The sequence below is a fragment of the Talaromyces amestolkiae genome (assembly GCF_001896365.1).
Source record: "Talaromyces amestolkiae strain CIB chromosome Unknown scaffold2.1, whole genome shotgun sequence".
Lineage (NCBI taxonomy): Eukaryota > Fungi > Ascomycota > Eurotiomycetes > Eurotiales > Trichocomaceae > Talaromyces > Talaromyces amestolkiae.
The window spans coordinates 624,730-650,519 of NW_024468038.1; the positions used below are offsets into that span (position 1 = coordinate 624,730).

At 48.0% G+C, this 25,790-nt stretch overlaps 7 protein-coding genes across 7 annotated transcripts; 5 read left to right on the plus strand and 2 right to left on the minus strand.

Annotated features, from left to right (window-relative positions):
* Nucleotides 1-509: 509 nt before the first annotated feature.
* Nucleotides 510-5,057, minus strand: BHQ10_001502 (uncharacterized protein; the record flags this gene model as incomplete). Its single annotated transcript, XM_040873546.1, has 2 exons — nucleotides 510-624; nucleotides 682-5,057. 2 exons carry the CDS (start codon nucleotides 5,055-5,057, stop codon nucleotides 510-512), a joined length of 4,491 nt encoding a protein of 1,496 aa, XP_040730007.1.
* A 2,059-nt stretch (nucleotides 5,058-7,116) lies between these two features.
* Nucleotides 7,117-8,301, plus strand: BHQ10_001503 (uncharacterized protein; the record flags this gene model as incomplete). Its single annotated transcript, XM_040873547.1, has 2 exons — nucleotides 7,117-8,178; nucleotides 8,233-8,301. The coding sequence occupies 2 exons, from the start codon at nucleotides 7,117-7,119 to the stop codon at nucleotides 8,299-8,301; spliced, it is 1,131 nt and encodes a 376-aa protein (XP_040730008.1).
* Nucleotides 8,302-9,520: 1,219 nt separating this feature from the next.
* BHQ10_001504 (uncharacterized protein) lies at nucleotides 9,521-12,026 on the plus strand (the record flags this gene model as incomplete). The annotated part of the gene is made up of 12 exons (XM_040873548.1): nucleotides 9,521-9,540; nucleotides 9,596-9,620; nucleotides 9,702-9,713; nucleotides 9,782-10,049; nucleotides 10,102-10,236; nucleotides 10,293-10,454; nucleotides 10,509-10,605; nucleotides 10,703-10,745; nucleotides 10,803-11,180; nucleotides 11,237-11,591; nucleotides 11,651-11,946; nucleotides 12,003-12,026. The coding sequence occupies 12 exons, from the start codon at nucleotides 9,521-9,523 to the stop codon at nucleotides 12,024-12,026; spliced, it is 1,815 nt and encodes a 604-aa protein (XP_040730009.1).
* An 830-nt stretch (nucleotides 12,027-12,856) lies between these two features.
* Nucleotides 12,857-15,394, minus strand: BHQ10_001505 (uncharacterized protein; the record flags this gene model as incomplete). Its single annotated transcript, XM_040873549.1, has 4 exons — nucleotides 12,857-13,861; nucleotides 13,918-14,983; nucleotides 15,046-15,197; nucleotides 15,254-15,394. 4 exons carry the CDS (start codon nucleotides 15,392-15,394, stop codon nucleotides 12,857-12,859), a joined length of 2,364 nt encoding a protein of 787 aa, XP_040730010.1.
* A 325-nt stretch (nucleotides 15,395-15,719) lies between these two features.
* BHQ10_001506 (uncharacterized protein) lies at nucleotides 15,720-17,629 on the plus strand (the record flags this gene model as incomplete). The annotated part of the gene is made up of 4 exons (XM_040873550.1): nucleotides 15,720-15,894; nucleotides 15,954-16,226; nucleotides 16,277-17,408; nucleotides 17,476-17,629. 4 exons carry the CDS (start codon nucleotides 15,720-15,722, stop codon nucleotides 17,627-17,629), a joined length of 1,734 nt encoding a protein of 577 aa, XP_040730011.1.
* A 910-nt stretch (nucleotides 17,630-18,539) lies between these two features.
* Nucleotides 18,540-19,306, plus strand: BHQ10_001507 (uncharacterized protein; the record flags this gene model as incomplete). Its single annotated transcript, XM_040873551.1, has 4 exons — nucleotides 18,540-18,554; nucleotides 18,618-18,963; nucleotides 19,016-19,182; nucleotides 19,235-19,306. 4 exons carry the CDS (start codon nucleotides 18,540-18,542, stop codon nucleotides 19,304-19,306), a joined length of 600 nt encoding a protein of 199 aa, XP_040730012.1.
* A 745-nt stretch (nucleotides 19,307-20,051) lies between these two features.
* On the plus strand, nucleotides 20,052-25,772 carry BHQ10_001508 (uncharacterized protein; the record flags this gene model as incomplete). Its single annotated transcript, XM_040873552.1, has 7 exons — nucleotides 20,052-20,117; nucleotides 20,189-20,609; nucleotides 20,665-21,423; nucleotides 23,621-23,697; nucleotides 23,749-23,815; nucleotides 23,862-24,901; nucleotides 24,948-25,772. The coding sequence occupies 7 exons, from the start codon at nucleotides 20,052-20,054 to the stop codon at nucleotides 25,770-25,772; spliced, it is 3,255 nt and encodes a 1,084-aa protein (XP_040730013.1).
* Between the last annotated feature and the right edge of the window lie 18 nt (nucleotides 25,773-25,790).

Below are 25,790 nucleotides of genomic sequence, written 5' to 3' on the forward strand. Positions count from 1 at the left end.
TGAGAAATGTAAAAAATGCACTGCGCTCAACTCTCGTACAGACGTCATCATGCCTGTACGCCTGACCATGCAATGCGACATTTGTGTAATGTAGACGTCTCGTTCCCAAACTCCGCGCTTGAAAATGCATCACTGAACGAGCATTGAAAAACAAAGGTAAGAAATACACTCAGCCGCCAAATAACTCGACTGAAATCATAGATATTGAAGGATTGTTTGAGGTGACAGACACCGAATGGCAATGTGGCAACGTTGGTATAAAGGTCGGACCATGAATCGTGGAAGGACAAACCACAGCGGTAGATGTCGTATTGAGTTGGATGTCCGAACATTGCAAAATAGGGATATTAAATCTTAGTACAGTGCAATGGACGGTGGCATTACCAAAGACAGTAGTTGACAAGGTCGTGTCACTCATCTCGAAGATCGGCTGGTGAGAGATATTTCCTCATGATAGAGACGCGAGGCTACATTGCAGCATTCGTTGTTGTAACGACGAAAAAGGTATTCTACCTGGCAGTAGTGGCTGTGTCTCTGTTGTTGGCGACAACCTTCTCGTACATGGTTTTGATACCGCCGAGCGTTGCTTTGCCAGGAGGAAAGCAATTTTTGGCGACATGTCCCCTGGTAATGTTTAGTCAAGTTTCAAAATTATATAATAAGGTGATAGGTAATATCTACCAAAGCCTATCCTCCAACCCGGGATAGTTCTCGTTGCGTAGGAGCTGTTTGATAAAATTGCCAATCTTCAAAATAAGACGGCGCATCTCGTTGGCGCGTTCCTCTTTGCCAGGATTGTTCTTCTTCACATCACGGAGCTTATGCAACAAATGAACTTTGGGTTCGAAAATCGAGTCTTCCATGGTAGATGGAGGTGCAGTAGCGCTAACACTACGAGGTCGAGAATGATCCTCATGAACTCCATTCTGACTTCGTTTGTGCACCTTTTCGGTAGCGTGCCCATTCTTGATCCTCGTAGGTTCAGCTCTAGGAGTATTTGCACGCTCAATACTCTCACGAGGTCCATTCGTGTGTGACCGCTGGCGAGGCTTCTCTGATTCACGACGAACTTTTCGGCCACTCGAAGGAGCTGGAGAAGCAGAAACACTAGGCTGTCGGCGCGAGAGGTTTTGAAATTTCTTGTTGCGGTGATGATTTTCGACAGCCTTTCTAGCGGTGAGGCTATGACCATTCGAGCTCTTGTCCCTTAAAACAGAAATCAGGTAGTCGGCACGGCGGACAAGATGGACGGCTCCAGGCGACTTGGTTCCTTTTGCTTCTGCATTTGCGCGTTCATTTTTCTTATCAACACGATGTTCTTCGAGGAAGAACTTATCACCTAAACCCAACTCAGGATCATCGCGGATTTCTGGCCATGCTCCGTAACCGTGCCGGACGATACCGACGCAGAGCATGCCATCTTCACGCGCACCCCAGGGGCACGTGTAATCGGCCTTTTTGGAGGCTTCAGGAACCCGGAAACTAGTTTGGTCAGTCAACCCTTGGGTTGCTGTACGTAGTACACGCATCTCCTCGGGTCGCTCGACAATGGTATGGGCGTTGATTCGTTTGACACCCTGGTGATCGAAAAGAACCGCTTTCTTCTCCTTCTTTGTTGGGATTTTACCTGACCTTTCCATCTCCTCTAACTTTTCCCTGTCCTCTCTGACCAACTGAGATGCCTTGTCAGTGATCTCTCGAAGAGCAGCTTTGACAGTGTCTCTATCACGCCCAACCAGACGAGCTTCGCGTACAACATCCTCTTCCCGTTCGTCGATATCCCCATAGCGCAAAAATGCCCGAATGAGATGGCGAAGTTCTTTCTCCTTGAGCGAGCGCTTCGGATCTTGGGTATCGGAGTCCGATCCGTCAGCAGTTTCCATGTTGACTTGGGCTCGTGCGCGACGCTTGGCTTTCCGTTCTTCCCGCTCATCCAACGCATCATTGGGTGCATTGCGTTTTCGAGGCCGATTCTGCTCGATAACGTCGTGTAGATACCTCTCGTCTGCTTTGCGTTTTTCTTCAGCTTTGATCTCAGCAAGTTGTTCCTTAGGGATAATATCGTCCCAAGACATCTCATCAACTTTCACATCAACGAACTCAAAAGATTTGAGGAAATCCTCGCCACCGTCGGCTTCCAATCCTTCAGTCTGCTCTGTTTTGTGTTCCTCGGCATTTGCAAGAACAGAGTCAATGTCGAGCTGCTCGAGTTTCTTTTGGTTCCCTGTTTGCTCAAACATTTTCTGTCCACGTCGCTTGAGGATACGCGAGATCTCGTCTGTTCCAGTGGGCTCACCCATAGCACGATTGTGTTTACCTGGGAGAACATCTTTCTCCGTCAAGCCACGCTGAATGGTGATGAACTCTAGCATGAGCTTATTTCGAGCTCTTTCCAGCACCTCCTCTTCGATCGTGTCTTTGGACACGAGACGGTAAACACTAACAGGCCTGGTTTGACCAATTCGATGTGCACGAGCCATTGCTTGAAGATCAGCCTGGGGGTTCCAGTCCGAATCAAAAAGAATGACAGTATCAGCAGTCATGAGGTTGATTCCAAGACCTCCCGCTCTGGTGGACAGGAGGAACGCAAAATCCGAGCTGTCAGGGGCGTTGAAATGTTCCATAGCGACCCGACGGTTTGTAGCACTGATTGTACCGTCAAGCCTCTGGTATTGATAGCCTCGGTATCGCATGTAGTCACCTAAAATGTCAAGCATCTTCACCATTTGACTAAAAATGAGAACCCGATGGCCGTCGCGTTTCAGCTTAGCTAAAAGCTGATCGAGAAGCATCATCTTGCCACTACTGGTGATCATTATACGTAGAAGATCCTCACGGCGTGGTTCTCCCTCCAAAAGTTTGGCTTCGGCATTGGGGAACATGAAAGGATGGTTGCTGGCTTTCTTAAGTTCCATCATGATGTTGAGCAGCGACTGCTTTTGACCGTTGGCACCTTCGTTCAATGCAGCGTAGTTTTTCGTCAGAATGTTCTTGTAGTATTCAAGCTGGATATCAGATAGTTCAACGCGAATAATCTTTTCTGTCTTTGGGGGGAGATCCGTCTCGACTTTGGACTTGGTTCGACGTAGCATAAGAGGTTTCAAAGTATTTTGAAGTTTAGCCAATTTCTCAGACGCCTGTTCAGAATTCAAATCCATATCCACCTCAACTTCGACTAAACCAGGATTGAGGAAGTCCATCAAGGCCGATAACTCTGCAAGGTTATTCTGGATCGGTGTTCCTGTAATTAACAACCGGGCAGGGGCCTTGAAATCGAGAAGGTTTCCGTAAAGGTTAGACTCTCGATTCTTCAAGCGATGGGCCTCGTCTACGGCCATAAACTGCCAAGGGAATTGTCGCAGGAAGTCAAAGTCCATGTTGGCATATTCGAATGTAGTCAGCATAACATTGAACTTCGGCTTGCGTGGGTTTCCATCTTTCATGAGTTCGTAGTCCTTGAGAATCTGCCGAGCTTGACTTGAACCAGTGTAGACAATATAGTTGATATCTGGTGTCCAGTACTCGAATGTCTCAGACCATGACGGTATAGTGGAAAGGGGTACCACAACAATGAAGGGCCCGTCTTGACCACGAACGTGACGAAGCCAGTTGATGAATGCGATAGTCTGGACGGTCTTACCAAGACCCATCTCATCGGCGAGAACCACGTTTTGATTGCGAGACCAATTGTAAGCCAAGAAATTCAAGCCTTTGACCTGAAAGTCCTTTAGCTGGCCGTTTTGCAGAAAAGGTGGAGAGCCCGTGATAGGCACATGCGGTGATCTCGTTCTAGGTTGCATTTCACTTTTGTCACAAGAAACAACTTTATCATTACGATCCAGGAACTGGTCGAGTTCGTCAATGGCGATTTCTTTGATTAGAGCGTCACTTTCCCACGTGCAGGAGTCGTAGTTCAGCCGTTTCCATTTCACATAATATTCAGTTTCGTCTAAACCCTCACGGTGGCCGATGATCCGCTCCACCTTCTTGTAGTCTTCCAGTGATTCAATGTCACGCTCGCGATCAAGGTTCCACTTTTCTTTTTCTTCCGGCGCAACGTCGGGGTCATTGTTCAAGTACAGGTCAGTCTTGACTTTGTTTTTGAAGTAATTTTCTAGCCTGCGGAAGCCTGAGTGATATTTCAGACTGTCACTCGACTCCCAAGTGGCATGATAGTGAGATTGGTCTTGCCATTTGATATAGTAGAGGCAGTCACGGATCGTAACGTCGAGGTCACTGATGTTCGGGTCAACTCCATCTTTGAGACGGTGATCCAGAACGGAGTCGATGCCAGGACCGTTGTAATACTGAGCTGTGCCGACATCGTTTGGTGTGGCGTCTTCGTCGTCCTCTTCGAACGGATCGTCGGAATCTTCATTGTAATTTGCAACCTTTGTTGCTTTCCTACTGGAAAATCGCACCTCGGCCGGGATACTGACTTTCGCTGCTTGTAGTTGGCGACGCCTTGAGCGCGAAGAGGTACCACCGTACTCATCTGTATCTGAGTCTGAAGGAGACGACCGAGTCACTGATCGAGAAGACTCTTTCGACGGAGGCTGTGAGTTGACAATGCGCCTTCGCTTTGAACGTGGTGCTTTTGGCTCGTCGTCCTCGTCGGAGTCGACTAGTGTCTGGCGACGTTCAGTCCTAGAGCGACCACTCCTCCGGAGGCCATAAAGTTCCGGGTTGCTTCTGATGTAGTCAGTCTCGTTGACGGCCGATTTTCGGTTCACTCCATGACTAGAGCCCGGTGATGACGACGCGGAGGAGCCGTTTCTTGAGCCATTGCCGGCCCGGCTCTCCATATCTGAATCATCATAGCTAGAGTTCCCAGCAGGAGAATATTCACGGTTATTGTCATCTCCGGCTCCCGCACTGTTATTGGTGTTGACGTGAGAGGAATCAGACGTTTCGCTTTCGGCATCGCTCATGACAAGGTCCTCCTGGTCGCTAGCCTGCTCCGAAGAGGAGAAATGATCGAAGCCGTTATAGCCATTGGTCAATGGCTTAGAAGCATCGGTCCCGGAGGACAACTCGGTAACGGATGGGTACACCATGCTATCTGCTGGGGGAACCACAAGAGGTCAGCATTGCTAGTTCAAGCGAGCAGTAGGAACGACAAAACTGGTATGGGGGTGATCAGGAGAGGTTTGCGACCACAGAGGGCATATACAGGAGGATAAAGGTGTAGGAATGAGTGAGTAAGTCGACATTTGATGCACGGATATCTTTTTTGATGGAAGTCCGATGGAGAGAGCGGAGATGGATGACGAGAGGACCGGCCACCCACGAGGCTGGAAATCAGGCAGCAGAAAGACCAGCACAACGAGGAGCAGAGGTAGGAACGAGTGCCTTCTATCAAAATAGAAGCTTCAAAGGCAGAATGAACGATATCAGGACCGTGGCGAGTGGGTCGACGGATGAATCGAAGTACTCCAACTGAGCCAGGACGCGTCTAGCCAGCAGAACGGAAAGCAAAAAAAAACCTACCTTCGCAAGCGTGGTGACCCCGACGACGGGGAGGTATGAATAGAAGACAGCTTGAACAGATGAGAAAAAGAAAAATATAAGAATTGTGGTGCTGTTGAGGGTGCTGGAAAAGATTTGCTATGGGTGATCTGCGAAGCCGCGAGACACTGGCAAAGGTGAGTTACAGCGGTAGTGGAATGTCAAGGGAAGGTGGTGTGGGTGAAAGAAGTGGAACAGCGAGTAGAAAGCCAGCTCGAACGGCCGCGGCGCCTGCCAACAGGCCAGCCTTGTAGTGGCCTGAGGCTGCAAGGCCACAAGGCCACAAGACTACCTCTAGATTGGCGGGCCCTAATTGGCTTGCGACTCTGCCCTCCCATTGTTGGCGCATTGCCATTGGCTCTGTTGATTATTGTCAGTCAGTCATCATGTTGTCGGTACTCAATTGGGATAGATAGGACAATAAAGATCATATGTGTTATTGTTCGGACGTGTTTGTAGGGTTAGCCCAGTGACCGCGAACGCTCGGTATTATCTTTAGAGCTTATCTTACTCCATTGGTGTTACTTTGTTCTCTAGAAGTCTCAATACAGATATTTCAATCCAAGCCTAATTCTATGCTCGATCAGACGACGAGCCTACTGGTACATTTGAGTTGATTTGGGAAAATAACTGTAGATGGGCGTCGTCTTCGTCTTTACCCATCCATGTATAAATAAAACTCCATCCAGCAATGGGGAAGAACTAAGATTATTTCACCAAGCTTGAGCTCGCGATTGGGAATACAGCTACATGTACCTCTGCTGGCCAACTGAAAATCTTGCTTGGTGCATGATGGCCTGCTCATCCTGTCCCAGGCCGTCTTTAAAAACATCATCCATCTCCTCTAGACATTTTCCCTTTGATTTTGGAACCGATAGCACCGCCCGATCTACAGCCAAAAAGCACATTACAGTGAAGAAAATATAGGTCTTATAACCTCTTTTCTCTAACATAGGAGGGACCGCAACAGCGACAATGAAATTGAACAGCCAGTTCACACACATGGATAACGCGACTCCTTTGGATCTGGTCGTAGTCGTAAAAACTTCAGATGGTGACACCCAGTCAGTTTCGTCGCGACCTTTCTCTTCCTCGTTGCCGTCACCTATTGCGCCGCCCATTCGGTGATTTTTTTGGCCCGGAGTTCTTGTTATATGCTTCTATTGCTTTTGTAATGGTCTTTTCCTGCTCTATATATTTCTCCAACAGCCTTTTGGTGGATTTGTAAGGTAGTGTTCAGGAACAGTAAACTTATTTACTTTTTATTGTCATTTACTTTTTACTGTCGCACACCAACATCGCGGAGTCGGTGCGGAAGGTACGTCCGTGGTCCGGGGTAGCCATATGATAAGCTTATTAATGACCCATTCTCGACTAACCACATATTATAAATGGCCAATTCGGCGTTGGTTTCATTCGATGAGGAAAGCGTTCGGCGCAACACTCACACCCGATCATGTAGTAGAAATATCCAAAGCTAAATTAAAATATTGCAAAGATGTCAGATATGAGAAGAGAAATAAGAATAAGAAGGAAGGCTCGCTCTCCTCTGGACGAATTAATATAGGTCATCTGGACACTTTTATGTACACCCTGGTGCAAAACAACATGTCTTCGGAATTGCCATCGACAATGCGGGCTTGGGTCTATCGTACAAAAGGTCTTCCTTCTGAGATCCTGAAGCTTGAAATCAACATCGAGACGCCAAAAATCGCCAATCTAGCCCCTGACGAAGTCCTTGTAGAAGTTTATTACTCTGCTTTGAATAACATAAGTACTCAGCTGATGCAGACTCTTCGACCACGTCCATTGGGATTTTTTATTTCACAAAAGAATCGACTGGCAATTCCGGAAATAGAGCTTGGAGGGAGACTGATCGCAGCGGGGAAGAATGTTTTGTCTAGGAGACCTGACTTGAAACTTGGAGACTTGGTGATTGGGTTGACGGACCCAGCCAAATCAATGCGTGATGGATCAGGAGCTCTAGCAGAATACGCTGTTCTCCCGGTAGCACACGTTGTTCCTTATCAGCTTCCTAGTGGTGAACAGGAGCAGCTATCGCTAGCAGAGTGGTCTGCTCTAGGGGGAGTTGGTTGTACAGCAATACAGGTCACCGAGCGCGCTGGACTAAAGGCCGGTGACAAAATTCTTGTCAATGGTAGTAGTGGTGGAGCAGGGACCACGGTGATCCAAGTCGCTCGATATATCTTGGGACCCAGCGGGCATATAGTTGCCACCTGCTCTGCATCTAATATTGATCTTGTCAAGAGCCTTGGTGCAGATGAGGTGATCGATTATCAACAATGTGGACCTCTCCATACTTACCTCGCTATGTCGGTCCATGCCCAAACCCCATTCGACGCTATCATTGATTGTGTTGGTATTCAAGATCTCTTCATTCACTCACCAACGTACCTAGCCCTCGGTAAGAACTTTATTAACATCGGCTCTCTGGAGCTTGAGCACTCCATCAAAGGAACTCTGCATTGGGTCTGGCTAGCATTTTGGAACCAATATTGTCCGTTGATATTTGGTGGCATCCCGAGACATTTCGAATTCTATAGCGCTGAACCTGATGTCCAGTCTTTGGAGAAACTGAGAAAACTGACGCAAGAAAGAAAGCTGAGACCGGTGGTTGATTCTGTTTGGGAGTTTGAAGACGCATCCAAGGTAGAGGAATGGATATGTGTGTTATAGAACTAGACTCTGACTATTTCTGCACAGGCGTATCAAATCATGGAAAATAAGAGAGCGAAGGGGAAGATCGTTATACGAGTGAAAGCGTCGGATTAGTGGTTTCATTCCAGGCTAATCCTGAAGGGCTGGAACTGTGACAGCCTTATAATATGCGATCATAAGATTGAGATGTTCTTTCGGCAAAAAACTAAGCATCGAGATAGGGAGAAGTTCAGGATCCAGTTAGGGGTTTGGAGGTGTGAGATCATATGAGGTGCCAAGTCAGCTTCGAGTCAGCCCTAGTTGGCCAGTTGGTCTAACAATTAAAGGAAGACACATGTACGGCGAGAGGCTTAGATTTTCAATATAGAGGACAGTTCCCCATATAAGAAACAACACCACTTTGCCAGATAGTCAAGCATTCTGTCGAAATATAGAGCGTGTACTAATTTCGATCAATTCCACAAGATTGAGGGTGAATAACCCCCCGGAAAATCCAACAGGAGGTTTATATATAGACAGCCAACAAGAAGCTCCAACTATATTACACCGTACATCTCCCTTACATAGTAGATAATTAGATGCAAAGATCCGGCACGTACAGCTCGGACGGTATTGATATTGTCGGTTCTACACGGTCCAAGATCACGAAGCATAGATTGGTGTAAGGCTAATCCGACTTGCCTAAGAGGTGAACTTGAATTGATAATATTATAGTATGGATTTCTAATACTGTTGATGACTGATCTCTAGTACTAACTACTAGACGAACGTAGGGCACGTAAATGTTGACATACGAAATTTTAGAGAGAAGTGAGATTGCTTGATTATTCTAACTAACACTAGCTATTTATACTTGCAAGCAACACTATGATACTTCAATCCTGAAAAGCAATTTCAGGATTCCCAGACAAAGCGTTAACAAAGCCTCAATGTTTGTAGGGCTAAGTTGGTCTTGTGTCTCGATGAAATGTACTATGTAGTAGTATGGATGCAGCGGACCAATCAGCGCTTGCTTATTTACTTCTGGTCTACGATATTACCCTAAGTACCTGAGGCATCAATCAGGCACTCTCTTTTAGGTGCGGGAAGGGCTCCACACGGCGACATCCCACAATTTTGTTCAGGTTTTCGTCGATGCCCCTCCATCCTATATAGACATATCGCATCGCATCACTGTCTCTGGGTCCTGGGTGATCGCTTTTGTGACACGGGAGAACTTGCTCTGACTTGCTGTATCTGGTAGGTACTGGCGCGTATCACAGTCTATTTATTGTATTATTGTTTAGTTGAGGGCTAATTTGCAACAAGCAGACCGCGACGGGAGCAACACATCATGTCGGACAAACTTACAAGGTAGCACTCTCTTGACGATAATAATCCCCTCGATTTGAATACTGACTTTGCTTAGAATTGCTATTGTCAATAGCGACAAGGTTCGTTTTTCACTTCGACGACGCTTGACCATTCAAAAGATAGCAAACGCTGATACTGCGCCATTGTCGTCACACGTATAGTGCAAGCCCAAGGTAGGCTCTCAACATCGATGCTAGTTATTGACACTGTCAATACATACTAACCACTGTGCTTTTCGCAGAAATGTCGTCAAGAATGCAAAAAGTCTTGCCCTGTGGTCCGCACAGGCAAGCTTTGTATCGAAGTAACACCCGAGTCCAAGATCGCCTTCATCTCCGAGCGCCTCTGTATCGGTTGCGGTATCTGCCCTAAGAAATGTCCTTTCGGCGCTATCCACATTATCAACCTGCCGACCAACCTCGAGACACAAGTCACCCACCGTTACTCGGCCAACAGCTTCAAGTTGCATCGTTTGCCTATGCCTCGTCCCGGTCAGGTGCTCGGTTTGGGTAGGTTATCTATGGATTCGCCAGCACGATACATTAGCTAACTCGTGCAAAGTCGGTGCCAACGGTACTGGAAAGAGTACGGCACTGAAAATTCTCAGTGGTAAACTCAAGCCCAATCTCGGACGTTACGACGACCCTCCTGACTGGCAGGAAATTTTGAAGTACTTCCGTGGATCCGAACTTCAGAGTATGTGGATCTCTCGCTAATATGACTTAAACCTTTGCTCACATATGTATCAACAGATTACTTCACGAAGGTTTTGGAAGACAACTTGAAGGCCGTCGTCAAGCCTCAGTATGTTGACCAGATTCCCAGGGCTGTCAAGGGCCCCGTGAAGGAAGTCGGCCCATTAATCGAGGCTCGTTCCCAAATGGACAACAAGGACCGCATTATGGACGTTCTTGGTTCGTGATCACCTCTGCACGCGATACTATCGAAAATGCTAACAGACCGATTAGAACTCAATCAAGTTGAGAACCGTGACATCAACCTCCTTTCTGGTGGAGAGCTGCAACGTTTTGCCTTAGCTTTGGTTTGCGTGCAACAGGCGGATGTGTGAGTATCAGCTTTCTTTGGCGTGTTTCTCGCATTATCAACGATATCTCATCGAAGAAAAACTTGAGATCAGTAGCTAATATCCGACAAAAAATAGGTACATGTTTGACGAGCCGAGTTCCTACCTCGATATTCGCCAGGTGAGCCAATATTCTCATAAACTTATATTTAAAAGCACTTGGCTAACCCCACAAAAGAGACTTGCTGCTGCCCGTACTATCCGAGAGTTGCTTCGACCTGATGACTATGTTATCGTTGTTGAGCACGATTTGTCTGTTTTGGACTATCTTTCCGACTTTGTTTGCGTTCTTTACGGCCGACCTGCTGTCTACGGTGTCGTGACTCTACCGTCATCCGTCCGTGAAGGTATCAACATCTTCCTTGATGGTCATATCCCCACAGAGAACTTGCGTTTCCGTGAGGAGTCGTTGACTTTCCGTATCGCCGAGGCTGGTGATGAATTTTTGGTTGACAAGGGCCGTGCGTTCCATTATCCAAAGATGGAAAAGACAATGGGCAACTTCCATTTGTCAGTTGACACGGGTAAATTTACTGACTCGGAAATTGTTGTCCTGGTATGTTCATATGGCCTCACTTCTGCTTTGTTGTTGCTTACCAAGGTAATTATTAGATGGGTGAAAACGGAACCGGTAAAACCACATTCTGTAAATTGCTTGCTGGAGCCGAGAAACCAGACGGAACCGTAAACATTCCTCGGATGAACATCAGCATGAAACCTCAGAAGATCACTCCCAAATTCACGGGTACAGTTCGCCAGTTGTTCTTCAAGAGGATCAAGGCTGCTTTCCTCAACCCCCAGTTCCAGACCGATGTCTACAAGCCTCTCAAAATCGATGATTTCATTGACCAGGAAGTTCAGAACTTGTCTGGTGGTGAATTGCAACGTGTTGCTATTGTCCTCGCTCTGGGTATTCCTGCGGATATCTACTTGATTGACGAGCCTTCTGCTTATCTTGATGCCGAGCGTAAGTTTTTATCCTCGTCTGGCTTGTTGGTGGCCTACATGCTAATTCTGCCGTTACAGAGCGTATTACTGCTTCCCGAGTCATCAAGCGATTCATCATGAACACCAAGAAGACTGCTTTCATTGTTGAGCACGATTTCATCATGGCTACTTATCTCGCTGACCGTGTGATTGTGTTTGACGGCAAGCCATCCATCGATGCTCACGCCAATGAGCCTGAATCCCTCCTCACTGGTTGCAACCGATTCTTGAAGAACTTGGACGTTACTTTCCGTCGTGATCCCAACAGTTTCCGTCCTCGTATCAACAAGTACCAGAGTCAGCTTGACCAGGAGCAGAAGTTGAATGGCAACTACGTATGTGTTCATGTATACCGTTCTTATCATCATGAAATCTTGCTAACCATCAGTAGTTCTTCCTGGAAGAGGAGAGTTGAAGAGGGCGTTCCGCAGCAGGATCGTCGTGATCGTCGGTGGTACGATAGACGCGACGCTTACAAACGGCGTCATTGGTTTCTGTTGAGAAAAAACGGCGTTCGGTTCGGAGCATTTTCAGGCGTTCGGAGGCAGTCTCTGGCCCATTCTTCTTGTGGTGATGACACTGCCGACAATGAAGATGACGAAGAAGACGATTTGCCTACATTTTTGATGTCCACGCTGTTGTATCTCGGTGCATTTTGCCTGTGAAAACATCCAGCTCGTTCCAAGCAAAAGATAAGATATCTCGACAAGTGCAGACATTGAACAGCAGTGAGTTTGCATTGCTGGTGTGCAGTCAACCAGCTAATCGGCTCTCGGTGGACATTATGGTTATATCTTAGGGACATGTCTCTGCAGACCATGTCGAAATATTCAAAAAGTCATTATGATAAATCAGCACTCTGCTTACAGAGACAGCTTATGCAACGCAACTGTCATTGAGTTTTTATTTACGGACTCCTGCATTGTAGGATGCCTGTCATGTGCTTTTCATCTTCTAAAGTCAGTTACTTAGTTACAACACGCTCGTTACAAGATTCAATCGATTAACCATTTTCTTTAACCCCAAAAACTTTACAGCTTCATATTCTTCTAGCCTCCAGATCTACATCAAATAAGTGTATCAAAACATAGCTAGGACAATAGATTCGCCTAGCATGACGAAAAGTATGTCCGGGGTAAGGCTGAGATTTCTCACTTACCCAGCAAACCCATAATCCCAAGTACGTAGCAAACGGACTTCTGAAGCATAGATTATGTCTCATAGAGACGGGCTGGCGTATGGTTTTCAATCCTCCTCGATTTCGCCTTCTTCGCTGCCGGAATGCACTGCTTTCTCCTCTGCCTTGGGTTCTTCTTCGATGGCTGGGGTACGACCTGGCTCTCTGTCGCGGTGGCTGCGGTCCCGAGAGCGCTCTTTCTCGCGTTCGTCACGTCTGTATCGTTTGGCGCTGCGGCTGGCGACACTTTCTGCATCGCTGTCACGTCTACGACGACGGTCACTACTTACTGTGCTACGCGTATCTCCACCATAGTCCAACTCATCACGACTGCCGCGTGGGTCGCCACGGGTCCGATAGAGTCGTTCGCGCTCTTCTTCTCGGTTGCGGCGCTCGCGGTCGTAGTGACTGAGTCCGCGTCGATCGCCGCGATCACGATCTCTTTCGCGCTCTTTGTCACGGGTTCGCTCGCGGTCATCCCGTCTTTCGCGCACCGGAGATAGGCCGCTTACTTTGCGGTAAGAACGTTCACGGTCTGCCTGCGCTTTGCGACGATCTGCTTCGTAAGGATCGGGATCGGGGGTGCGACTAGGTCTCACTCTGCGATCGGAACGATACGAACCATTCCTCGAGTCCCTATCCAAACGCTCATGATGGTCACCACGTCGAGAACCGCGGTCTCGCTCTCGCTCACGGTCCCTCTCGGCATCGTCTTCTTTTTCTTTTAGGCGACGCATAAACTTTTCAAATGCGCTTAGACGTAAATCATCGGTTTCGAGGGCAGTGTACTCTTCGAAATTTTCAACTCTTGGTCGAACTTGTTCCCATGTATCGCCTAGTCGTACAGGAGGCTCTAAATGCTTGATACGGGAACGCAAGGCGTCGACAGCCCGTCGTTGGTGACGGTCAGCTGCATGTTTTTCATCCTCGGAGCGTCGCTGAGCTTTCTCCTGCACGCGCTGGAATATGAGTTGCAGAATGTCAGTGTCAATGTCGGCTGTACGGCGGTCAGTAGCCATGACAGATGCAAACTCTTCATATGTAGTTTTAGTTGTGATCTCATAACGTTTATCCTAGCCACATGTCAGTCTCTTGACAGATAATAAATTGCCCCAGACGAAAAACTTACATCAAGAACGTCGAGGACATCGTTTCGCGGTCCTCGTAGCGCCCTCTCCTCCTCCTCAACCATATCCCAAAACAAATCCAAAGGAGAGGAGCCACTTTGGCCTAGCATTGCAACATACCGAGGATCATCCTGAATCAACGGGTGAATCTGCATCCACTTGGCCCCGGCTTTTATCTTGCCTTGCGAACGCAATTCTTTGAGGAGCTCCAAATACTTCTCTCGGCTATGGCGCTCCCTTCGAGCCTTTGCAGCCTTGTGTTGCTGGCGCGCATCATTGAAAGTTCTTTCAAGCGACTTAATATGGTTTTCGAAAGCGGTCAGAATATCCGATTTGCTAAGGGTCTTGAACTTATCATCATTTTGTATTCTTTCGTTGGCCTGCAGCGCATTCTGCACTTCAGACCATCGGGCATATGGTTCCAGCTCGAGCGCTTTCAGAATATTCACGAGTTCATCCATAGCTGCTTTGCGAGTGACGGCTTCTTGCTCCACATGCGCCTTCTTAAGATCGAGAATATATTCTTCGAAAAGCTGGCGACGCTCGTTTTCATCATTGGTGGATCTGAAAATAGTCTCACCCTCTATAATTGGCCGAATACTCTTCCATCTGCTGTAGTGTTTAATTTCCGGGTGACTTTTCAACATTGTATAGAAATCTGTACGCAGCTTGGCGAATCTTTCCTTCGCGCGATCCCGTTCCTGCATACGGACTTCGGCCGCAAATTTATCAAAAGCGGCTCTGCGATCTTTAGGGTCTTTTAAAGCACGGTACTGAGGATCCCTGATGGTGGCTCGCATTGCTTGCTCCCAGGTCCAGTCGGGTTGGACGTTGGATCGTCGTAAAAGCTTGATGAACACGCTTTCGGCTTCTTCGAACGAGCTGTATTCTGGGTCAGTCTGTTGAGCCGTCACGAAACCATTTGTTTCCATTCCTATGTAGCCTGAGCGACGATCAAGTCCACTGCGGTCGCCATCATCCCGATCGCGGTGCTGGCCGTAAGGAGGAAACGAGGTAGTTCCGCCAGCGACGAATGTTGGCGCACCACCTGCGACTGGTGTGGGGGCACTAAAATCGAAAATTGAGCCGTTAGAAAATATATGCTACTTGTCGTAATGATTATAACCTACCTTGGCTGCGTGGAAGGAGAAGGAACCTGCGCGAGTGCGGTTTTGTAAACTTCTGGCATTTCCCAAGTGCTTTGCTTGGTTTCAGTGTTGTACCAATATTTCCTTCCGCCTTCTGCAGTATATTCCTTCCATGGCTGACTCGAGAGAGCGCGCTATATGTAAAGCATGATTAGCATGAAGAAGTATTCAATGATTGTTTAAGACTTACCTCGACAGGAGTCAACAGCTCGGCTGGCTTTGCCCACTGTGTTGCTTTCGTCTGAACATTGTAGTAGTAGACACGGCCATCCGCATTCCGAGCCTCCTGCCAGAGGCTAGAGCCACCAGGCGCACTGCCGGCTGGATTCATCGTGATGTGCTGATGAATTGCAGATCTGAACGATATAGTTGTGAAAGGAGCGCTGGAGAAGGCGCGACCGCTCACAAAAAACTCCAGCCGCCTAAGGTGCACTAGCCACATTGGACCAGCTAAGCTTAGACCCACTCAAGGCGGGAAGTTTGGACGTATTTGCATGGTTTGCACCAGCAATACACTGAACACTGAACTCTAGCTAAACAAATGCTGAACAGATCAAGAAGCAACAAACACAATCTTTATGCTACATATTGCGACAGTGCTTATTTAGTGTTTGCATCAAATATTTCTGGTTGATCATGAGCCTTGAAACCTAGCAATGGCAGGTCCCAGTGTGCATGGGGACTTTCTACGACATGCCGTCCTCGAGACCGTGGTCCCCCATAATCCGAATGTCGACATCGAGGCAGCTTTAACGTCTGCGCTCGAAGGAGGCGCAGAAGATCTTGACGCTGTTCTGGCGGCGATTCCGCAGCGCTCATTGCTATTTTTTGGTATATGCAATCAATTTGACTTGCACGGCGACTAGTCTAACTGTTTTATTACTCCTTAGATGAAACGGTCACCGTACGCGTTGTGCTGAGGCTATCAAATTGCTCCGAAAATGCACTAAAAGCCCATCTACCTCGATTAGAACTGGGTGTGAATGCGCTTGTCTTCAATCCGACACCGCCCGGTCCAGAAGATCCGGCTCCGGCGAAGGATGTGGTATTTGCGGGAAATGTGAATAACAAGGAAGACCCATTGGTCGTGGTCAACGTTTTTGAAGGAGACGAGGGTAGCGGAAATCATGTCTATGTCATATGGAAAGTCGATGCGTTTCTTCGTAAGTCAATACGCTCTAGTGCAGCCAGAAACTCAATCTGACTCTAGCAGATCGTCCCCGAATACGCATACAACATCCATGCATTGCATTCTCGGCCGCGGCCTCGTTGAACGCAGCGGACACCTCCGATCAGTCATTTCATACCGACGAATATCTCCCACGTACTGTGCCAGCCTCAGCAAATGTTCTACAGGCACTATCTTCAGATCCCGCCCTCAAGTCAACCACTCCCTACCTCCCCGCGTCCCGGCTACTGCGTGTCATTCCTGCTGCGCAGAAGGAAGCGCCTGTTTATAATTTATGGCAACAAAGCCAACATCCTATACGTATTGTACCGGCGGCCAGCGCACGCATCCGGTGTTCCAAAATGAATACCTTCTCCAGCCGACCGATCACAATTGCTAGTCTCGACCTAGAGGTAACGCCATTCTTAAGTTGTGACGTCGTTTTTGAAAAGGCAGAGATTATTTTATCAGATGGACAGGTCGAAAATATATCGGGGGTGCCCGAGCTTCAACCTCCTATCACATTACGACCTAGAGATGATGTCACCCTAATATACAAACTCGTCCCTGAATATGGACCGGATGCATACTTTTCGACAACAGCCCTCGTCAGCACACTCGACATCTCCCTAGAAGGAGTCATCAAGCTCACAGAAGAATGTCAACCACGAATTTTTATGCAATGGCGGACAAACGTGGACTTTTCTATTCCATTGAATCCTACTTTCGGCGGGCCCAGTCAGGTCATGCAGCGTAACAACCGTCCTGCAAGTTTGTCCATGACTTCTGGACAAAGCGCAGCGCCGTCTACAGGCGCAGTGAATCGAAGTTCCTACAGAGAGCGGGCTCATTCTTTCACTCAAGGAGGAGTTACCATCTCATTTTCTGGACCCGTCAATGTCGAGATTGGGAAGCCATTCCAGTGGGATGTCTTTATTGTCAATCGCTCCCGCGCTCCTCGGAAATTCACCATGATGGCAATTCCTCGAAGGAAACGGGTAGACTTTCGCCGACATGTAGCGCGACCATCCTCATCATCTATTTCCAGCAAGAAAGACAAAAAGGATGAAGAGTTGGCGGAGGCTGTCACAGATGAGAACATTATCCATGCCATGCAAAAGAATGCAGCGGGGCAGGATGCAGAATTGGTTTGTCTAAGTACCGACTTGCGACTGGGGTAAGCACTTGTGTTCCTCCTGTGAACGTCAATTCCCAGTCACGTACTAACAAATTATAATTAATAGACCGCTTCTTCCTGGCACATGTCATTCCACCGAAATTATTCTCCTCCCTCTAGCGACTGGCGCACTTCATCTGGAAGCAATCCGACTTGTTGATATGAACACGAATGAGACGATAGATATTAGAGACCTTCCCGACATCGTGGCGGTCAAGTAGGATCGCGAAGGGATCTTTCTGCGTGTATATATGTATGTACGTTTGATGAAGGCTATGTCCTGTATGATGTGTAGAGCAGTCTGTGATCGAATAAGATACCCATGATGTTTACGAGGAAGGAGCAAAATAATTGATCTATGTACATAGTAAGCGACCTTGATGCCAAGGCCAGCAAGCCACCCGCTAGGCGCCAGCATAGGGCGCCATGATTCGTCAACTAAGCGGCCTCTCGCCCTTTTTGGCCCTCAGATGAGACGCCCCAGACTTTGTGACTATGCAACCTGTCAACCATCATCCTTTCTCTATTCTCTTCATCAGAGTCATCCTTCAATCTTACCTGCCATATATAGACGCCGTGTCTATCTTCGAGAAGATACAACTCAACAGCGACCGGTTCGTATGCCATACTAATTCTGGGGTCACCGCAGCCATCAGTGTCCTTAATCCTAGGTATCAAGCGGCCCCGCCCGGTCGGCGTCTAGACATTTCTGCCTTAGAGCCTTATCAGTTATCTGCGTCATCGTGAGGTTGCCGGCCCATATTTAGCATTCGATTTCCAGAGGCTTCGACGAACGACACACTCCTCGCGATGTCTTCCAACTTGCTTGACCGCATTGATACCACTCGCCGGAGGGCTTTGAATGGGTTGAACCGAAGGTACATCTATGGACGTTTGGTATGTTTGTCTATTCTATAGAGACACCCTTTTTGTCTTCCCCTTACTAACGATTTGCTTCTATAATGACATAGCCCCTGCTGCACACACTTCTGTTCCTCATCGAGATGGCGGTTACCATGAGGCTAGCAGCCAAATTCAATTCTTACTATGCAGACAGGCCAGGCAAGTCGGCTTTGTGCTACTTTTAACTTCTACTTCTTAAGCTAACTGTTGGTCATAGTGTTAACAACGATGGTGACGAACGCCGTAAGTTTTTTGCAAAAACCATATCCTGGACGATGATGACGCACATACTAAACATCGCGTTAGGTTCTCGGTGGAATCGCAGATACAGTGGCACAGACAATTACAGCGTTTCGGATGCGATCTATGAAGCGATCGGTAGACCCAGATAGCGGAGTTATATCAATCGAAATACAAGATTTTGACAAAGAGAAGCCTCCTCAATGGGGCGAGCTGGGATATGCGAAGAATCGGCCTGCACCATTTGATTTTGAACGATTGACACGATTCATGGCGTACGGTTTCTTCATGGCTCCTATTCAATTTCAATGGTTCCGATTCCTATCGCGCGCCTTCCCTATCACAAAAACATCGGCAACTGGTCCTGCATTTAAGAGAGTTGCTGTTGATCAGCTTATGTTTGCACCTTTCGGTACGTATCTTGCAGCTGTCGCCGTGCCCATTTAATACTGACGGTCTAATAGGTCTATTCTGCTTCTTCACTTTCATGACACTAGCTGAAGGTGGAGGTCGAAGGGCACTGATGAACAAGTTCCGTGATGTCTACCTGCCTACATTGAAGGCCAACTTTATTCTATGGCCTGCAGTCCAGGTTCTCAACTTCCGTGTCGTTCCCATTCAATTTCAGATTGTAAGTCCATTTGTCTAATCATCGCCAAGAAGCCTTCTAACAGGTGGTATAGCCATTCGTCTCCACTGTGGGAATTGCATGGACAGCATACCTGTCGCTCACCAACTCGTCCGAAGAGGAGTAAATTTCTATGTTTTGCTTCGGAAATTGGGGTCATCCACATGGCTGAGTTTGGGAAGCGTCCTTGACAATTGGCATTTGATTCGAGCATCTGCGCCAGGGGCTTATACTATTGCGGGATAGACGGGGCGTTCTACAATTATAGTGGGATTTGCTGATCTACAACTCAAAAAGAAATTTTGACACAATGCGTTTTATAGGTAGGGCATGTTAGTGAAGGGATTTTCCAAGGCGTTCTATGTATTCTTAATGGCGTTTTGAAACTATTATCAATTGATTGTCATTTGAGCTCCATTGCCTCGGTTTATACATAGTACAGTTCCGATGCCCATTACATACAAGCCCTAAGTGCCCAGACCCCATGATGTCCATCCTCGGATATTTCGCCTAGGAACATCAAAGGGAAAATCGACCCGATCCGATCCGGTATTCTGATTGAGCAACTGGTAGCTATACACAGCTCTCCACGAGACGAGTATTGGCATCAGTCCCGCATCAGCCCGATCTGTCGACCGTCTCACCGAAGCCCCACCAGAGGATTCTTTGCGTTGAAGTACCCCGCTAGCAACAATTTATGCTCTCGCTCTTGATGAAATATAACAATTCTCAAATCTAAAGGACTTCTCTCTTATCAATTCTCTACAGCTCTCCCTATTCCAAGTCACAAAATACTCATTGAGCCGTGAAGGAAAGCTTTGAAGACTCCCGTCAGCTCACCTTCTACGACGTCATCACATCAGACCATCAACATGTCTCTCTCCAACAAGCTTGCTATCACCGACGTCGACGTCAAGGACAAGCGTGTCCTCATTCGCGTAAGATATATCAGGCTCTGAATAGGAGTTATATACATTAATTCCAAGGTCAATGCTTATAAGCCGTACAGGTCGATTTCAACGTCCCCCTCGACGCCGAGAAGAACGTCACCAACAACCAGCGAATTGTCGGTGCCTTGCCCACCATCAAATATGCTATTGACAACGGCGCCAAGGCCGTCATCTTGATGTCTCACCTTGGTCGTCCCGACGGCAAAGTTAACGCCAAATACAGCTTGCAGCCCGTTGTCCCCGAGCTCGAGAAGCTCCTCGGTCGCAGCGTCATCTTCACAAAGGACTGTGTTGGCCCTGAGACAGAGGAAATTGTCAACAAGGCCTCCGGTGGTCAGGTCATTTTGTTGGAGAACTTGCGATTCCACGCTGAGGAGGAAGGTAGCTCCAAGGATGAGCAGGGTAACAAGGTCAAGGCCGACAAGGCCAAGGTTGAGGAATTCAGGAAGGCATTAACTGCTCTTGGGGATGTTTATATCAGTAAGGAGCCTAAGTCCTACTTTTTCGCTCGTGTATGAAAACTAACATGCAGAAGATGACGCTTTCGGAACCGCCCACCGTGCTCACAGCTCCATGGTCGGAATTGACCTCCCCCAAAAGGCTGCCGGTTTCCTCGTGAAGAAGGAACTTGATTACTTTGCTCAGGCCTTGGAGAGCCCCAAGCGCCCCTTCCTCGCTATTCTCGGAGGTTCCAAGGTTTCTGATAAGATTCAGCTCATCGATAACCTTCTCCCCAAAGTCAATAGCCTAATCATCACCGGTGGTATGGCTTTCACCTTTAAGAAGACCCTTGAGAACGTTAAGATCGGTAACTCCCTCTTCGATGAGGCCGGCAGCAAGACCGTTGGCGATATTATTGAAAAAGCCAAGAAGCACAACGTCGAAGTTATCCTGCCCGTCGACTACGTTACCGCTAGCAAATTCGGCGCCGATGCCGAGGTCGGCAGTGCCACCGACGCCGAAGGTATTCCCGACGGCTGGCTTGGTCTTGATGTCGGTCCCAAGAGTGTCGAATCCTACAAGAAGGCTATCGGTGAAGCTAAGACGATCCTCTGGAACGGTCCTTGCGGTGTCTTTGAGTTGGAGCCCTTCGCCAGCGGAACAAAGGCTACCCTCGACGCTGCCGTTGCGGCTGCTCAGTCGGGGACTATCGTCATTATTGGCGGTGGTGACACTGCTACCGTTGCAGCCAAGTACAAGGTTGAGGACAAGTTGAGCCATGTCTCGACTGGTGGTGGTGCTTCTTTGGAACTGTTGGAGGGTAAGGATTTGCCTGGTGTTTCGGCTTTGTCAAGTAAGTAAACTCTTCAAAAGTAGAGTGATGGAGATGGTGGCGAATGTTCAAATATATAATACAATTCTTTTCTCTGTTTTCCATGTTCGAGTCGTTTCCACAATGCAAAGTTTGGAAATGCTCTATTTAGATCCTGTCTCGAGCGAATGAAAATGAATACCAATCTGTCTTGGGGCTCAATTTCTGATATTTGTTCTGAAACGCAGAAAAAACTGCATCAAGTCTTTAATCATACTCTACATCGAAAAGATGTTGCTTTGCCCTATGATAAGACAAATTGTCCGTGTCAAGTGAAATGATATGTTCGTCATGATGATTTATAGTAGTCATTAGTAGTAATCCGATACCTGACATTTCATGCTTCATATTCCACAAGGAAGTTCATCGATCCAATGTCTTTCGAGTCTCGACTCAATCGAAGCTCGGCCTCTATATAGGATTTCTCCTCCCAAAGTGTTTCTCTTTGTGCCACGTACCACCACTCGCGGGCTTCTCGTCTATTTGGCGCCTTCAACTTTCTTCATTTCCTCCCTGTAAGAAGAGTGTTAATAACCGTGGGGAAAAAAGATCACTCCTGTAATAAGAAGAGAGAAAGAGAAAGTGGCAGCGTACTTGAGCTGTTTAGAGAAATCTTCACTCTCGTCATCGTCGTCCCAGCTCTCTTCCCAGAGATGTGTGTTGGCGCCATTTGCATTCGAACCTTGTCCCTGCTCAGTTTCTTCTTGTGGCCAGTCTAGTCATCCACAATCGTTAGTTCAGTGTCCTGCCATAAAAGGTGATTTCAAAGCTCCGTGCACCTAGCAACTAGTGCTACACTAAAGCGGGAACATATCTCACCCTCTACCGGAAAGTCTTCGAATTCATCGTCCTCCTCTAACACTTGCGTGGTCTTCTTTTGTTGAGTTGGTTGTGTAGTTTCGGCTTGCGCCTTGCTGGTGTCTGACATTGCGGGGATGGTGATGATGTGAGGATGGACGGGCGTGGGAGAGGCGTGAGTCAAGCACACTATCGTCGCGAGTCTTTTGTACCAAATGGATAATAGTCGAAAGTCACTGGGATGCTCTGTTGGTGATTGAATGCAGGAGTATGTGTAGAGAGTAGCTAGTTGTTGATGTGATACTAGAGATGATGCCGTCAGTCTGCCGAATGAGAGGGAAAGCGGTCAGTTACGGCCGGTGCGTGCCACGAACCTAAGGCAGCTCCGACGCCAGGCGCTGATTGGCTGGCACCTGAGCTATCTAGATCTCGTTTATGCACGGCGATCTTGAACCTACCTACTTGTTTGCTCACTTGCTCACTTACTTGATATCGAAACAATTTCATAAGTTTTCGTCCATTTGTACATACAACAAACTCGCCAAAGATATACTTCTAGTGGCTCATGCATACGAGGGGCAGCGTTTCTGATCCGTCTCTTCTCAGCTCTCCGCCACCAGGCTAGCTCACTAATCCCTTGCTAGTCTTGACGCTGTCCTGCTATCAGTCATTGTCAGGCCGAGTCAGCCCCATCGCCTGTACCACGAACTCTTATATACGCAGCCTTGGACATTTCCTCTACATTTCTTCTTCTCCTCCTCTCCCGCTTCTTCTCTCTTCTCGCCACTCGCCTCGGAGGACTCCATCATTACCATCAACCATCAACCATACATACCGGGAGCTAGCTCTTAAGTCCGCTACCATCCGAGGTATCCGCCCTCGTTTTTCCTGTTCTTATCAACCACTGCCTTTCTATAAGATTTTGGCAATACCCTCGCGTACGATTCTGGACTAGGGGTATTTGATCATCACCATTAACATACCCATGGCTATGAGCATTTGCTTGATTCTCTCAGCTCCTCGTGTACCTTGAATGCACTTCGTGTGGATGAGAGGAATTGACTACCGGTATACCTGACATCATCGTTCCGCTGCAGGTAATTTGCCTGTCGCGTGCCTTATCACCACCACGAGACAATAAGCGAGAGCATCAATATGAATCGCATGGGATCGTGGCTGTATGGCCGCAAACCTGACGCTGCGTCGCCGCTCGCTCTGGAGTTGGCGACGCAAATCCAAGACCGTCAGTAATCTGTCTACGTGTACTTGTATTGGACAATTGGCTGACATGTAGTTATTGGAATGCAGTTGAGCAGGCATTGGAAGGTACACTCATGACAATCTGTTGACGAAACAAAGGCAGAGTTAACACGATTATTAGCGGCCACACTCATTCTGGATGACGATGTCGATGGCGCCGAGAATGGTCTCAGTAACGGTGACTCATCTTTCCACAAGGTATAATGTTCGTCCGGTCAAGCAGTTATTTGTATCTCTAATATAGTTTAGACAGGAAAAGGCGTTGTTGGCTTCCTCCGCGCTCTACTCGGGTTTGAACAGGAGATAATGCGCGAAGGTAGGCTTCATCCTTCGCTTTCCAAGTATGAGACTAAATGTTGTAGCTGCCGAGCGGCTCTCGGATGCTGAAACCAGTGCATACAACGACCAACAGCGAGTAGCCCACACCTCGAGCGCGCCCGATGCTTTCCATTCTAAAATCTACGATGTAGGCACGGAGTATGCCCTCTGCCAAGCAATGGCGCAGATCATGACTGCCGTCGTCGGAGTACTCAACGAGAGCCTTACAGAGAGTTTGAAGGGGTTTTACAAAATGCGAAAGGCATACGCTACTTTGGACGGAATTGTGCGCATGGAGGAACGCTATCTGCAAACTCGCAAAGCTCGAACCGCTCCGGCAGCTTTGTTGGTTGAGAAATCACCCGTAAGACCAAAACCGAGGCCAGCTGGCGCGCATATCAGCAAATCCGATCAGGATCTGCATAAAAGCATCGCAGAACTCAAATTGACAGACGACGAACCTCACAGTGAACCCGCTTCCACTCATTCAAGCGAGCCGGGTACACCGTTAGGCGAAAGTCTTACACATGATCCAGAATTGGCTGATCTTTTCAGTCATCCCATCGATACATTCATTCATACCGGTGCCAGCTTGTGTCTGGGTATGTTACTTGCAATGCTTTCCACGCTTCCACCCACATTCAGTCGCTTGCTCGCAATTGTCGGGTTTCGAGGCGATAAAGAGCGAGGTTTGCGTATGCTTTGGCAAGCGAGCAAGTCTAGCACTCTGATTGGAGCTGTTGCTGGACTTGGAATCCTAGGTTACTACAACGGATTTGTGCGGTTACTGGATATCATTCCTGATGCCACTGAGGGTGACGACTTGGGAATCGAAGGCTATCCCACAGATCGTTTGAAGACGCTACTCATTACGATGAGGACGCGATACCCCAACAGCCAGCTGTGGCTTCTTGAAGAAGCTCGAATGAAGAGCGGTCACCGCGATGTCGAAGGCGCTGTGGATATGCTGAAGAACAGCAAAAAGAGTCCACTAAAGCAGGTCGAGGCTTTGCAGGCGTTTGAGAAGAGTATGGACTCGATGTTCTTGCACAACTACGAGGACTGTGCCAAGTTTTTCTTAGAGGTTAGTATTCCACTAAGCGTTGATGAAAATTTTCTGACTCAATTAGTGCGTTGATCTCAACTCTTGGTCGCCTGCTCTGTATTACTACATTGCCGGATCTGCCTATGTGATTCTATACCGCCGGACATCCGACACCGACCCAGCTGCGGCCAAAATATACGCTGAAAAGGCTACAGAATGCATTCGCAAAGCACCAACAGTAGCAGGCAAAAAGCGCCTAATGGCCCGCCAGCTCCCATTCGAAGTCTTCGTTACACGCAAAATCGCGAAGTGGGAAGCCCGCGCCAAGGGACTGAAAGTAGATCTCGTTGACGCTGTGGGAGTCGATCCGATCGAAGAAATGAACTTCCTCTGGAATGGGTACAGCCGCATGGGAGCGGAGGGACTGCAAGAGTCCCTTCGTCGACTCGATCAATCAGAAGAGGACGTTTTACATCCGGAGGAAGACGAGAAGGCTATTTCCCAACTCCTCCGAGCCGCCATCTTGCGCGCACAACGCAAGCACGCAGAGGCAAAGGAGATTTTGAAACAAAATATCCTGGTCCTTGACAAGAACATTTTCAAGGGCCATCTACGCGATAACTGGGTTCTCCCCGCAGCCCATTTTGAGCTTGCGGCTAATCTATGGATGGAGCGGCCCAGCTACGTACCCACGCATGCCTCGCCCTGGGATCCGGAGCCCGCAGAAAAAGAAGCGTCGGAGGACGAGATCGTTTCGGCTGAAAGGAAACAAGTCCAGGAGTGCGATGAGCATCTCGAAAAGGCGGCGAAATGGGAGTCATATGATCTCGATACGAGGATTGGTCTCAAGGTGACGGCTGCTAGGGAGGCAATGCGCAAGTGGCACACTTCGCATCCTGAGGTTGCATAGTCTTTGTTTCATATCTGC